The sequence below is a fragment of the Macaca fascicularis genome, chromosome 15, assembly GCF_037993035.2.
Source record: "Macaca fascicularis isolate 582-1 chromosome 15, T2T-MFA8v1.1".
Classification (NCBI taxonomy): domain Eukaryota; kingdom Metazoa; phylum Chordata; class Mammalia; order Primates; family Cercopithecidae; genus Macaca; species Macaca fascicularis.
Genome location: NC_088389.1, coordinates 63637187 through 63651068, shown reverse-complemented (window position 1 = coordinate 63651068; position 13882 = coordinate 63637187). Strand labels below are relative to the sequence as shown.

Sequence of the window (13882 nt, the reverse complement as noted above, 5' to 3'; positions counted from 1 at the left end):
CCGCGGAGGGTGGAGGACCGAAGGGAAGTCCCGCCTCTACCGCCCCCCGGACGCTGCCGCCAACGTCGCCGCCGCCGCTGCCGCGCACCTAACCGGGACCCAGAGGGGCGGGCAGGTGAGGCCTGGGGGTCCTGATCCCTAGTGTCGACTGTGCGAGGTGACGGGCGGCCGTGATCTTGGGCTGGGACGTGGAACTTTGAGGAAAGGAGGAGCGGAGGCCAGTTTGGCAACTCCGCGGGGGTGCCCAGGGAGAAGAACCCGGCGCACAGGGGCGGGGGTCCAGGGCCCAGAGCGACGTCCTCCCCCGGGCAGTACTGAGTCTTCAGCCGCCTCCCTGCCACCCGCTTACCCTTCCTATATCCAGGCGCTCCCTCGGGCACCACGGTGCTGACCACCCCTGTCCTCAGCCCTAGGTGCTCACCGCAACGCTCCTCCCTGTCACGGTGCTGACCTCCGCCCCACCTTGTTTCCTTCTAGATCTGATTCCGGAGCTGCCATGATTGAAGTGGTAGCAGAGCTGAGCCGGGGTCCTGTATTTTTGGCTGGGGAGGCGCTGGAGTGTGTAGTGACCGTCACCAACCCCCTTCCCCCCACGGCCACTTCTGCATCCAGGTGGGGAGGCTGGCACTGAAGGTGGTGGCCCTTCTGGGAAGAAGCCAGAATTATCTCTGGGGCTGAGGCAGAGCTCAGGTTGTCCTGTAGCGACACTACCTCCTTTTGCTCATTGTGCTCTCATTGTAGGAGAGGGCTCTTTAACAGAAGATGTGGATGACATAGCTGTGCGCTTTCCTTCCCCTCCCCCTTTCCCCGTTTTACCCACAGTTTGCTACTCTTTATGGTTTCTCTTTGGAGTTCTGGATTTCCTGATCACTAGGACAGTCATCTAACCTTGTTGGTTAAGACAGTGCGATAGGGAGCTTGGAAAAGCATTTGTGAGGTCGGGAACTACCTCGAATACCTCCTTTTCCTCTTCCCACAGTGAGGCCCTGGCCTGGGCCAGTGCTCAGATCCACTGCCAGTTCCATGCCAGTGAGAGTCGAGTAGCACTGCCTCCCCCTGACTCTAGTCAGCCAGATGTCCAGCCGGACAGCCAGACCGTCTTTCTGCCACACCGAGGTTAGAGAGGGGCATTTGCCTGGGAGAGGTGGGGTGTGGGGGGTGTGTGTGGAGGCATTGTCACCCATGGGTGAAGTTGTTAATTGTTCTTGTTCTTATAGTCCCTGTTGTGCTGGGAATGTTGGGGAGCATGACTATTTCTGTAGGGGTAGAAGACTATTCTCATTTCACAGCAGGGAAAGAGGGCCTGGCAGCTTTTCACTGTCTCCACTTGCCATGCTAGTCTTGTTCACTACTGGACAATGGGTCATTAAATTAGTCATTCTTACCTTTTTCAGGTGAGAGGGGTCAGTGTATCCTTTCTACTCCACCAAAAATTCTATTCTGTGACCTGAGGCTAGATCCTGGAGAGTCCAAATCATGTGAGTGATTGTCCCCATCCCTGAATTGCCTTCTAAGCCTCCTGGAGGGAGAACTCCTCTGGTGCCTCTGGCTGCCCTGACAACTACTTCCCAACCAGACTCCTACAGTGAAGTGCTGCCCATAGAGGGACCACCCTCCTTTCGGGGTCAGTCAGTCAAGTACGTCTACAAACTGACCATTGGCTGCCAGCGTGTCAACTCCCCCATCACGTTACTCAGAGTCCCTCTGAGGGTTCTTGTGCTGACTGGTAAGCAAGGGCTCCTGGAGGGAAGGGCTGGGGAAGGACCTTGTCAAAGCAGAAATTGTCTTAGAGGACTTGCAAGAGGGGCTGCAGGGAAAGTTCCTGGTCTCAGTGATGGTGCTCGGGAGTTGGGAAGGATGGGAGGGTTCTGGAGATAGAGATGTACACCTCAGCCCTGGCGCCCCTTACCTTCAGCCGTCTCACGTTGGAATCTAAAACCCTAACCTCTACTGTCATCTCTGTTCCCTCTCAGCGTTACCTCTCCACTCATTCTTTCTCTAGGCCTTCAGGATGTCCGGTTTCCCCAGGATGAGGCTGTAGCCCCATCCAGTCCATTCTTGGAGGAGGATGAAGGTGGGAAGAAGGATTCATGGCTAGCTGAGCTGGCTGGGGAGCGCCTAATGGCTGCCACATCCTGCCGCAGCCTCCGTGAGAATTCTTTCAGAATTGTCCTACCCCATCCTTCCCCTCATTGTATTCCCATCTCAGACAGTCTCCTAACCACCACACACTTCTGTGGATCCACTGATACCTCACACCTCCAATTATAAAGAAAAGCCCCACCTTTTGGCCTGTGGTGCCCAGTCCTAGACGTTCCCCAGTGTGTAGACTCCAGGCTTATAGTGTCCTATTCTCCCCAGATCTATATAATATCAGTGATGGCCGAGGGAAAGTTGGAACGTTTGGCATCTTCAAATCTGTGTACAGACTTGGCGAGGACGTGGTGGGGACCTTAAACTTAGGGGAAGGAACTGTAGCTTGTTTGCAGGTAAGAAGGGAACAGAGCTTCTTATCCGCTGGGTGCTGGAGTTGAAGGGCTAGGGTGGAAGGCCTGTAGAAAGAGGGGTGGCATGTAGAAGGGGATAGTGGGGTCATCCAGGGTCCCTTTGTAAAACAGCTTGAGGTTGGGCTGTCCTCTCACCTACAGACAGCACTTCCTGTTAGCACACATCTCTTGCTCCCAGTTTTCAGTCAGCTTACAGACCGAGGAGCGTGTACAGCCTGAGTACCAGCGGCGACGTGGGGCAGGGGGTGTCCCCTCTGTGTCACATGTGACTCACGCCCGGCACCAGGAATCCTGCCTGCATACAACCAGAACCAGCTTCTCCCTCCCAATCCCTCTCAGCTCCACCCCAGGCTTCTGTACAGCCATTGGTGAGACCCTCACTGTTACTGGAGAAGGGAGAAGGGGACAGTAAAATGCTGTGCTAAGGGGGGGTGTAATGGATCCTGATTCCTTATACACACTCCCAGACATACCCACATCTAGCCTCTGACCTTGAACAGTTTCTCAGACCTTCAGCCTCTTCCCGTTTCTTAGATGCACTGACCCCTAAACTCCTAACAGCTTGATAGAACTCCTTCCCAATGCCTACCTACTGGGAGCTTGTGATACACTGATTTTTGATTACTTCACACTACCTAGACTTCACTGCCTCTCTCTTGGGTTGTTAGGTATTCTATTCTGCTATGTTAGGTATTCTTTTCATTCTGCTATCTTCAGCTGACATCTATGGGACTACCCAATTGCTTCAGAAAAACCCTTTTTTTTTTTTTTTTTTTTTTTTTGAGACGGAGTCTCGCTCTGTAGCCCAGGCTGGAGTGCAGTGGCCGGATCTCAGCTCACTGCAAGCTCTGCCTTCCGGGTTCACGCCATTCTCCGGCCTCAGCCTCCCGAGTAGCTGGGACTACAGGCGCCCACCACCTCGCCCGGCTACTTTTTTATATTTCTTAGTAGAGACGGGGTTTCACCGTGTTAGCCAGGATGGTCTCGATCGCCTGACCTCGTGATCCACCCGTCTCGGCCTCCCAAAGTGCTGGGATTACAGGCTTGAGCCACCGCGCCCGGCCTCAGAAAAACCCTTAATCACAGCTCCCTGCTCTGTGACTTTTGCCTGTCTTCCTGAATACAGATTGTTTTTTTCTCATTCACTAACTATATCCTGTCATTGGCCTTTACTCCCGCTGGCTTCTAATGCTTGTACCTTAATCTTTTTCTTCCGTAGTGTCCTTGAAGTGGAGATTGCATTTTGAATTTGTAACGTCCCGAGAACCAGGATTGGTACTCCTACCCCCTGTGGAACAGCCCGAACCTACCACCTGGACAGGTCCTGAGCAAGTACCTGTAGACACCTTCAGCTGGGACCTCCCCATCAAGGTGCTGCCTACCAGCCCCACCCTGGCCTCATATGCTGCCCCAGGCCCTAGCACCAGCACCATAACCATCTGAAACTGGCCCACCCTGGCGCTAGTTCCTTGCGAATACTGAGAACTCAGCACCTGGACTCTAGTGGGACCCACTTTTTCCACCTGGGGTCCAATGTCGTGGACAGTGAGAGTCAGGCTTTCAGCTATAGCATTAATTTATTTATTCAGAATACATTGGCAGCTGCTAGTGGTTTCCCTGGAAGTGGCAGCAGCAGTGAGCAGTCAGCAGATGGGTGATCAGTTGAGTTTAGCTGGAGTGGGGAGCAGGAGCCCCAGGAACAGGGGTGTTGGCTGAGCCCCATTCTGGGTCAGGCCCTCCCCCTTTGCAGGGCAGCCGAGGGTCAGATTTTTGCACCAAGGAGAACTGGCAGGTTCCTGCCTCCTGACGTACCTCACACCCAGCCGGAAAGTCGATGGGATGCTGGGACCTGGGAAACCAAGGATGGGGGAAGGAATCAGCACAGTGAAAGGCTGCCTTTATCCCTGCCCACATGTTCCCTCTCTCACAGCTTTCCCCACTAGAGCCCCTTTCAGTGGCCCCTTGGTCCTCCTAAGCTCTCACTTACCATATGTGGGCCTTTTTGTTTTATAACAGGAGTATTTTCTCTCCAGGTACACCCCAACCTCCCCTGATTTATAGCCTGAGGCCTTATCTTTCACACTAGTGTTGGGCCCTTCATGTTCGGCCCATCTTGTACTGCTCTTCTGTTCATTCTTACATCACAGCAATCTAGTCCCTCCCTGGTCATCCCTCAGTCATTCACATCAGAGTCATTCTCTCTGGCTATCTTTGGTCACTCACGTGTCACAGCAGCCCACACCAACAGGATGCAGACAGGTGCAATGGAAACAGTCCTTGCGGAGCCAAGACTCACCCAGGGTGAAATATTTCCCCTCATAGTGACAGGGGGCTAGGGAAGAACGGAAAATGTTAGTGGGTGTAGGAGTGCTGATGAGAGGCAGAGTCTCTTCAGGTCTGGGGTGGAGACGGTAAGTACATACTATATCCGTATTTAGTTTGTCTTTCCTCTTTCACAGCTGAAGGGAGCCTGGGTATTTTGACATGGGATCATCTCTAAGGCCCCGTGCTCCCTGTGCCCTCTCTGCTGCTCCTTCATTCCTAATGCCTCACCCCACTTTACCTTGAGCTTGGAAGTAGCACTTGCTGTAGACTCCTGGGTGCTGGAGGAGTAGAGACATCACCAAGCAGACGATCCCCCAGCCTCCTAGGATCCCCTTGGCCTGTCCAGCCCAGAGCATCCTCAGGGCCATTACTGCTGCACAGCCCTCTCGGACCCTTCTTGGCCTCTGCTCAGCTACTCTGGTCTTGACTCCTTGACTTTGCTTTGCGTTGCTCCTTGAGTCTTAGTTTCTTTCTTTCTCCCCTGGGCTCCTGTCTCACACTATCTCCCTGCCCTCTGCTCTCACAGGCTGGGGATGTTTATAAAGTGAGGACCCTGGCCCCCTGCTGAGTAGAGCTGGAAAAGCTGTAACTCTGTTTCCTGAGGTGAGGGCATGAAAACAAGAGGTCTAGCTTTAACAAGCTGTGAGAGCTGATTCATGCCCCGGCACAGCTAGAGGGAGGGAGGTGGCCATGGAGCGGGCACTGGACTGGGCACTTCCCCAGCAAGGAGGCAGGAGGGGTGAGGGCCCCCAGGTGGTCCCCAGATCTCTTCCCTGACCTGGAGAGAAGGAAGCATTCCACCTTCCCCCTTTCTCCCCCACTGCCACCACCAGGGGTGTGTACGCTGGGATCCCTGCCTGGACCGGAGGGAGGCATTTCCTGGGGATGGTTAATCCTGTGCCCCAGCCAAACCCAGGAGCTGCAATAGGGTGCGACGGCCAGAGGCTCCAGGAGAGTGAGCAGGCACCTGGAATGGAGACTGTGTTTCTCTCAGATCCTGGGGCAGGGTTTCCCTAATGTATCCAAGAAATAGGGCTGCCCCTCAGAGATGGTGGGGAGGGTCTCTTTTCCTCAGGCATTCCAGAGGTGAACTGTCCATTGCTTATCACCCTCAAACATACAGCAGATGTGGGATCACCCCACCTCTAGGGATGGTTCTTTCCCCCTTTCAAAAAGGAGCATCGCTATGTGCCCTGATAGGATGAATCACTCCAGGTTCACAGAGGTGTCCTCTCTTTCCTCCCATATGTAATAAGTGTGGTTTTTAGGAATTTATCATTTGGCATCCTCTGAGTTTCCCACAGGTTCTGGAGGAGCCCAGGATGCATGATTGAGAGCATAGGCTGCAGAGACAATCTTCTTGGATTCAGATCCTGACTCTACTTAGCTATGTAACCTGGTCAGATTACTTCACCTCTCTGAGCCTGTTTCCTCATCTATAAATTGGGGATAGTAATGCCAACTCATCGGGCTGTTATGAGGATTAAATGAGATAATGCATGCAGTGCTCTTATCACCATCTCTGGTACGTAAGCATCAGGAAATAGCAGTTGCTGTGATTGGGGTTAAAGCTCAGAGGCAAAATGGGTGACATCCTTTTCTTTGAATGACATTAAGCAGTTTGTGCATAGCTGAGGGCTTCTGTTGGGGATGGCTGTCTCCTGGCATAGACCTCTGCCCCTTTCACACTCATGCTCCATGTTAGCAGTCCCCAACCTTTTTGGTACCAGGGACCGGTTTTGTGGAAAACAATTTTTCCAGCAGTGGATAGAGGGGGATAGCAGTGAGGGGATGATTTTGGGGTGAAACTGTTCCACCTCAGATCATCAGGCATTAGATTCTCATAAGGAGCGTGCAGCCTAGATCCCTTGCATGTGGAGTTCACAGTGGGGTTTGCACTTCTCTGAGAATCTAATGCCCCTGCTGATCTGCCAGGAGGAGGAGCTCAGGCGGTAATGCTCACTCGTTCGTGGACCATGTCCTGCTTTGTGCTCCCGCTTCTTAACAGGCCACAGACTGGTACTGGTCTGTGACCTGGGGGATGGAGACCCCTGCTCCATGTCACCTTTCCCACCTCTTTCAAAAACAGGTACCTCCAGGAGCATTTTGGTTTTGGCCCTTGTATTGACTTCTGAATGTCTAGTTTGAAAAACTGTTCCCAATAAGCCTTCTTCCCCCAGATCTGTACCCTTACCTCTACCATGGGACAAGGTGTCCTTTTAAGTCTCCTGCTTTTTCTCACTGGGATTCGGATCCATTTCTTCCCATCTCTGCTCCTGTGAACTCTCCAGTTCTCCTTTCTCACCACTCTCCTGCTAGCCATCTCTTTGGCACTAAAGGCCCTGGTCAAACTGGATTTCTTTCATTTTCCATACTTCAAAGACCCATGTTCCACGTATTCCCCATAAGGACAATTTCTTTGGCGTTTATTTGATTTTTCTAAGTTTTCAGTCCCGTTTACTCCAAGACTCACTCCCTGCCACCTAGTGCATCAGATACAACTTCCCGCTGACTTTTCAAGGGGGGCCGCCATACCTGTCATCTCTTCATTGTTCAGAAATGACTGTGTCAGTGCACCTCATACTGCCTTCCTGTCCTCTTCCAAGGAGACAGCTAAGGTGGATGGAGATGCAGAATGGACCTCACGTTCGCCCTAGTCAGGACTGATGCCCTTTCTGTTTCAGAGGAGTGCCAAGAAAAAACTCACAGTTGCACAGCAGGGTGCTGTGAGGTCGGCTGCAGTGTGGGAGGCACGGCCTGGGCCTGCTCTCTGGGCGGGAGCAGGTGGATTCGAAGGCCTGTCTAGCACGAGGACCCAAAGGTCTTGTCAGTGGCCAGTAGCTCTGCCGCCTTTCCCAGAGAGGGGGTCCAGTGGACACCTTGGAAGGAGGCTGGACTGTGGGCCATCTTCTGCAAGCTAGAGCCAGCCCAATAGGGGGCGGACGTGAGTGGGTAGCTGGGGCGCATGAAGGTGGGGGTGATGCTGAAGGGGAAGGGAGCCCTAGTGGGGATTGGTGCGTGTGCAGAAACGGGGACAGAAGTGAGGGTTCATCGCCTGTAACGAAGATGAGGTAGGCATACAGGGGCTTCTGGAAAGCTAGAGGCTGGGCTGAGCCAGGAGTCCTCTCCCAGAAGTTGGGGGGCGGCGCAGAGGTGTGGGTTGAGCCCGCATGCGTGCCTGATGGGGAGGGGGTGAGTCGTTGAGGACCAGGCCCGCCGGGTCCCCGGGGCTCGGTGGCTGGCGCGCAGGGCCCGGAGGGGGTGGCTGGCGCGCACCGCCCGCATGGGTACAAGGAAAACATCCGCCGGAGGCCCGGCCGGGCGGCGCTCCAGCCTCGGGGCAGGTGCGCGGCGAGGAAGTGAGAGTATTCCGGCCCCACCCCCAACCCCGGCGGCCCTCCGGTGAGTCACCCCCGCCGCCGGAGGGAGAGGGGAGCTGCGGGCCAGAGCCCCGGAGTGTTTCTGGGAGCAGAGGGTCCCTTAGTGGGCTTCTGTCCTGATGTCGCTACGGGCGCGAAACGGACACTGAACACAGTCTGACTGAATGGAGGCAGGTGGGGAGGGATCCCTTGGGAGAACTTGGCGGACCGAGAGCAGACCCCAGGGCAAGGAGGAGCCCCCGAGGAGGAAAGGGGAAACCGGCAGATGGCGAGGCCCAGAAAGGGCAGGGGAGCCGGGTTGATTGGGGTGACAGAGGAAGGAAACACGCCAAGTTAGGCCTGGGAGAACTGAGGGACCTGAGGAGGGAGGAGGGAGACCAACATCAGGTGGGAAGGTGGAAATGGCTAAACCCCAGGCATCAGGTCTGTCCAGAGGCTGGCGTAGACAGTGAAGGGTAGGTTTTAGGGGGTAGGGGGAGTTATGATTATTTGGGTACATTTTGGGATTATTTGGTCTCATAGGTAGAAGGGAGCCTGCTGGTCTCGTGTAACGGATGGTTTAAAAACAAGGTTGTCTGCGTCTTGGATTACTGTCTGCCATTCAGCCTTTGCCAAAAAACTTGGCACTGATCTGCACATTTTTATAGTCATTTAAAATTGTATGACTCTATTTGTCAAACGATTTAGGTAATTTTGGATTTTTTAAAAATAAAAAATTTAAAAATAAAAATAGAAGAGTTGCACAATCTAATTCAATATTTGACTTAAAACCCAAAGTGAGGCTCTCAGATTAATAATATGGTGTTGAGCCTTTTTCTTGTTTGACTTTTCTGCCATTTTCCCCTCACTGACTTGATTGAATTCTTTGTGACTGATGCCTCAGTTTTTCTGGATCAGTAGTGCTGCACTTCCACTTTTCTTCTCCCTCATTTTACTGTCTTTATTTTTAACCTTTTTTCTGTGTAGCCCTCTAACAGGCCCTATACATTTTGAACCAAGTAAAACATTTCTTGGAATGGGAGCCTTGGACTACAGTATACAAAGACAAACAACTCACAGTTTTAGCATATATGTTAGGCTACTATCTTCTGTGGATGTGTATGTAACTATACAGTTTCTGTATTTATCCTGTGGCTGACAGAAAAAGTTAAAGCTGTTTAATTCACCATAGTATTTCTACAACACAGCAATTTATTAGCCTGACTTCTCTTCTAAAATCAACACTAAAATGGTATTTTGTATTTGTCTCAGAGACACTAATTCTGTCATGATCCTTATGATCTGTGTTGGGCCAAAGGCGATTACTTTATAAATTATAAAGAACCTTAAACTCTGCATTGCCTTTGGTCCCAAACAAGCAAATCTGGGTCAATTAATAATAACAACAACAAAAAAGAAAAATGTCTTGCTTTGGGCCCTGTTGCTTTCTCCCATGCTGTTTTAGCCCCGGCCCTACCCTATTCCCAGTGGCCTTTGCCTTCATTCCTTCTTTGCTCTGCTGGGCATCTTGAGAGGAAAACTTCACACTAACTTCCTCTACTATAAATTCTCTCCCTTCTCTCAACTCTACACTTCTCTTCGCCAACATACACCATTACTGCTTCACTGATTTTTTTTTTAAAGCCCCACAGTCCTTTCTGGCTCTTTTCCACCTTTAACACTCTTATGTTGAAATCCTCCCTTTTCCTCCTTTCTCTTTAGTAAGACCTCAGATTTTTTTAAAAGCTAGGCTTGATTGTTTATTCTGTATGGTCCACTTCTGCCTTCCTTCCTCTTCTATTACCCTTTTCTTATTCTAGACTGTTTTTAAACTCAGTTATGCTTGCTTTCACCAAAACCTTAAACTTTCCTGTGATTAGAAAAAGATGCTTATGTTTCCATTACTTTTCCTACAATAAAACACATTCTCAAATTCATATCCACTTCAAACTCTCCCAACGTTTTGCATCCAGAAGCATAAAGTGGCCATTGTTGTGAAGTCTACTGAGTGACCATTTAAGCTTGGTGTTATGCCAGACACTGTATAGTTAATTTCATAATCCTGGTGCCAGTTTTCTAAATTATTACAGACAATAGATGATGGGCCGGGCACAGTGGCTCACACCTGTAATCCCAACACTTGGGGAGGCCAAGGCAGGCAGATTGCTTGAGACCAGGAGTTCAAGACCAGCCAGGCCAACATGGTGAAACCCTGTCTCTAAAAATACAAAAATTAACTGGGCGTGGTGGCGCATGCCTGTAATCCCAGCTATTCCGGAGGCTGGGATGGGAGAATCACTGAAACCTAGGAGGCGGAGGCTCCAGTGAGCCAAGATTGCACCACTGCACTGCACTTCAGCCTGGGTGACAGAGTGAGACCCTGTCTCCAGAAAAAAAAAAAAAAAAATGATATGCAATTGCTTCTCCACTTTCCCTTCCCTCTCATGATCTCTGCTCAGTAAAACCAAGGTGCAGTTTCTGGATCCACCTATCTTGGGGGTGATTAGGAGTAGAGGGTTGTAAATACCTAGAATTTTTTTCCTTTCTGATATAATTCTTGACCTCCTTCTAGAAGTCCTGTTGTCTTTGCTGTAGAATTTTTATTTAAGCATTCTTTTGCAGAAGAATCTCTAATGTCCTTTTTTCATCCAGATTTACACTTGACAAATCCTAAAGCTACTTCTACACAGTTCCTTTATCCATTTTTCCTTTTTTGTGCCTATGTTATTTTTCATGGGTTTATCATCTCTTTACAAATGGGCTGCATTCACTGAGGGGCAGCATTGATTTCCCGCTGCTGTCACCCAGTGCCTCAGCCTCTCTTGATTCTTTTTTTGGTTCACCCTTGTTTCCCGTACTTACTTTCCTTTATTGTCTGTTCTAATCTTCTCCATATCTATCTGTTTAATGAAATTCACTATTTTGAAAAAGATTTCTGGGGTCTCAAAAGTTTTTCAGGGGATCTCACATAAGTCTCTGCATTGTGACCTAAACTGTGTAGCATTGATTTCCAATAGATTGAGGCTAATGGGCGAGGGGAGGGGGTGGTTGTTGGGAGAGTGGAATATCCTCATGCACAGAGTTTCTCAGCTGTGACACTGTTAACATTTTGGAGGATAATCCTTTGTTGTGGGGTGCTGTCCTGTGCGCATTGTAGGATGCTCAGCAGCTACTCAGTAGATGCCAGTGATACTATCTCAGTTGTGACAACCAAAATGTCTCCAAATCCTGCCAAATGTTCCTGGAAGACAAAATATGCCCTCTACCCGAGTGTTGAGAATTACTGTGCTAGAATATCAGCTTTTTGAAATTGATTAAATGGTTATACTTTCTCTTCCTAACTGCTGATTTGTAGCTGGAGTTTTAAAAGTGTGGTGTTTGACTTACTTGGTAGGTGGTAGCTTCTTAAAATTGCAGGTTCCTGAGCGTATCCTAGACCTACTGAATCAGAAATGCTGAAGGTAGAACCCAGATCTGATTTTTACAAGACACTACCTTCCCACCCCCAACCAGGTAATTCTTCTGCCCTAGGCTTGACCCTCCTGTGGCATAACTGCTGCATTATCTACATTTTTTTTCCCTGCAAGTCTTCCTGGTGTTCCAGCTTTGCTTCCGCTTTTGGCCCCATGATGCCAACACAAATAAGGAGGCCTCAGGTTACCAAGACAACTGGAGCACAGGAAACCGTAAAGGCTCAGTGCTCCCACAGGCATCACGGACTGTGGCTATGCTGGCTTGCTTTCTCCTTAGGGACTCAGTCATACTTCCTTTTCCCTATCCCCCAAACTACCCAGACTGGCAGATACTGAGGCCCAAGCCACAGATCCTGATTTCACAGACCTGGTAGTAGATTTATGGGGTGGGTGGGATAGGGAATGGTGAATGAAGCTTTCCTTCTAGCATTGATATTTCATGTCATTTTGGTGATAACTGAATTTGTAATCATGAGAACTACATTTCCCTGGGAGTTGGTTGTTAGATGCAAGCTTTGAAATCAGGATGCTTCTCTTTATTTATGTTATTTATGCCTACTTCACTGGACCTTGAGTCTTAGATGTTTTTGCATCCCTAGCTAAATTTCTTTACAATTTGCTTTGGGCCAAAAGGTTTGGCAATCTACTTCTAATACACTGGAAGCAGCTAATGTTTAGCAAGAAAACAATATTTTTAGGGCCAGGTGCAGTGGTTCATGCCTGTAATCCCAGCACTTTGGGAACATGAGGCAGGTGGATTGCTTGAGTCCAGGAGTTCAAGACCTGCCTGGGTAACATGACAAAACCCTGTCTTTACAAAAAAGAATACAGAAATTAGCCAGGTGTGGTGGTGCACTCCTGTAGTCTCAGCTACTCAGGAGCCTCAGGTGAGAGAATCACTTGAGCCTGGGAGGTCAATGCTGCAGTGGGCCATGATTGTGCCACTACACTTCAGCCTGGGTGACAGAGCAAGACCCTGTCTAAACAACAACAGCAACAACAACAACAAAAACAAATAATGAATTTGGGTTCTGTTTACACTTATCAAAGCTAGTCTTTTTTTTTTTTTTTTTGAGACGGAGTCTCGCTTTGTCGCCCAGGCTGGAGTGCAGTGGTCGGATCTCAGCTCACTGCAAGCTCCGCCTCCTGGGTTTACACCATTCTCCTGCCTCAGCCTCCCGAGTAGCTGGGACTACAGGCACCCGCCACCTCGCCTGGCTAGTTTTTTGTATTTTTTAGTAGAGACGGGGTTTCACCTTGTTAGCCAGGATGGTCTCGATCTCCTGACCTCGTGATCCGCCCGTCTCGGCCTCCCAAAGTGCTGGGATTAACAGGCTTGAGCCACCGTGCCCAGCCAGCTAGTCATTTTTTAAAGGAGGATCATCTGGCTTGATTAATTAAGTCTCTTTAAAGCCATGAATAAATGAAAACCTACTTGCGCTTAGATGCTTAAAAATACTGACTCGGGCTGGGCGTGGTGGCTCACACCTGTAATCCTAGCACTTTGGGAAGCCAAGGCAGGCAGATCACTTGGGGTCAAGAGTTCGAGACCAGCCTGGTCAACATGGTGAAACCCCCATCTCTACCAAAAATACAAAAAAGTAACCAGACATGGTGGCACATGCCTGTAATCCCAGCTGATGCAGGATAATCACTTGAACCTGAGATGGAGGTTGCAGTGAGCTGAGATCAGTGTGAGATTCTGTTTAAAAAAAAAAAAAAATTCGACTTGATCCAAAACAGGAGCAGGCTGCCTCCCTGGGACATTCATGCCATGCCAGAGCAAGGGAGAATACAGGGAAATAAGGCAGATGTGATAGCTCTCCTCAAACAATTGAAGGACTGTCATGATGAAGAAGCGATTAGATTTACTTGGTTTAGTTCCAGAAGATAAAGAACTTATTTAGTGATGGGGGACAAGCTTTGGCTTGATAAGGAGAACTTCTGACTCATTTGCGGACCCCGAAGTGGAATGAGCTGAATCGTTAGGCAGTAAATTGTGTCCATATTGTTTATATACGGGTTAGATGACTGTTTGCACAAGGGTTAGATAAGGTTTTAGACATTAAATTGGGTTCAACCTGCAAGAAGAAGCAGGCAGATTTAGGAAAAGTCAATTCGCCCTTTCTGTCATGTGATTCTGTGGCACTATTAAATTCATTGTTACTTTTCTAGGCACCTCTGTCAATTTTACCCCCTTAAGTAAGTGATAATAGAG

The 13882-nt window shown here is 49.8% G+C and overlaps 3 protein-coding genes across 32 annotated transcripts in view; 2 read left to right on the top strand and 1 right to left on the bottom strand.

The window, feature by feature from the left end:
* Positions 1-48: 48 nt before the first annotated feature.
* On the top strand, positions 49-9613 carry RGP1 (RGP1 homolog, RAB6A GEF complex partner 1). Of its 3 annotated transcripts, XM_005581359.4 has the most exons (9): positions 49-115; positions 478-612; positions 980-1116; positions 1395-1478; positions 1577-1726; positions 2003-2149; positions 2362-2489; positions 2686-2875; positions 3727-9613. In XM_005581359.4, the coding sequence occupies exons 2-9, from the start codon at positions 497-499 to the stop codon at positions 3948-3950; spliced, it is 1176 nt and encodes a 391-aa protein (XP_005581416.1). In that variant the 5' UTR covers positions 49-115; positions 478-496; the 3' UTR covers positions 3951-9613. The 3 variants fall into 3 exon arrangements, with proteins under 3 accessions (XP_005581416.1, XP_073873265.1, XP_015292500.1); XM_074017164.1 differs by lacking the exon at positions 1395-1478 and having other exon boundaries at positions 1516-1726; XM_015437014.3 differs by lacking the exons at positions 478-612; positions 1395-1478 and having other exon boundaries at positions 1516-1726.
* MSMP (microseminoprotein, prostate associated) lies at positions 4176-5347 on the bottom strand. The gene is made up of 3 exons (XM_005581351.4): positions 5071-5347; positions 4731-4839; positions 4176-4356 (listed from the first exon to the last, which is right to left on the bottom strand). The coding sequence occupies exons 1-3, from the start codon at positions 5198-5200 to the stop codon at positions 4176-4178; spliced, it is 420 nt and encodes a 139-aa protein (XP_005581408.1). The 5' UTR covers positions 5201-5347.
* NPR2 (natriuretic peptide receptor 2) overlaps positions 7806-13882 on the top strand; it is a 49953-nt gene continuing 43876 nt past the window's right edge. For 17 of the 28 annotated variants that reach the window (XR_012424572.1, XM_074017133.1, XM_074017124.1 and 14 more), the window contains exon 1: positions 7806-7903. The gene's annotated coding sequence lies outside the window, so the exon portion shown is untranslated. Of the gene's footprint in view, positions 7904-7927; positions 8235-13882 lie in introns of those variants that run through there. The other 11 variants (XM_074017132.1, XM_074017112.1, XM_074017139.1 and 8 more) reach the window with 8 other exon arrangements.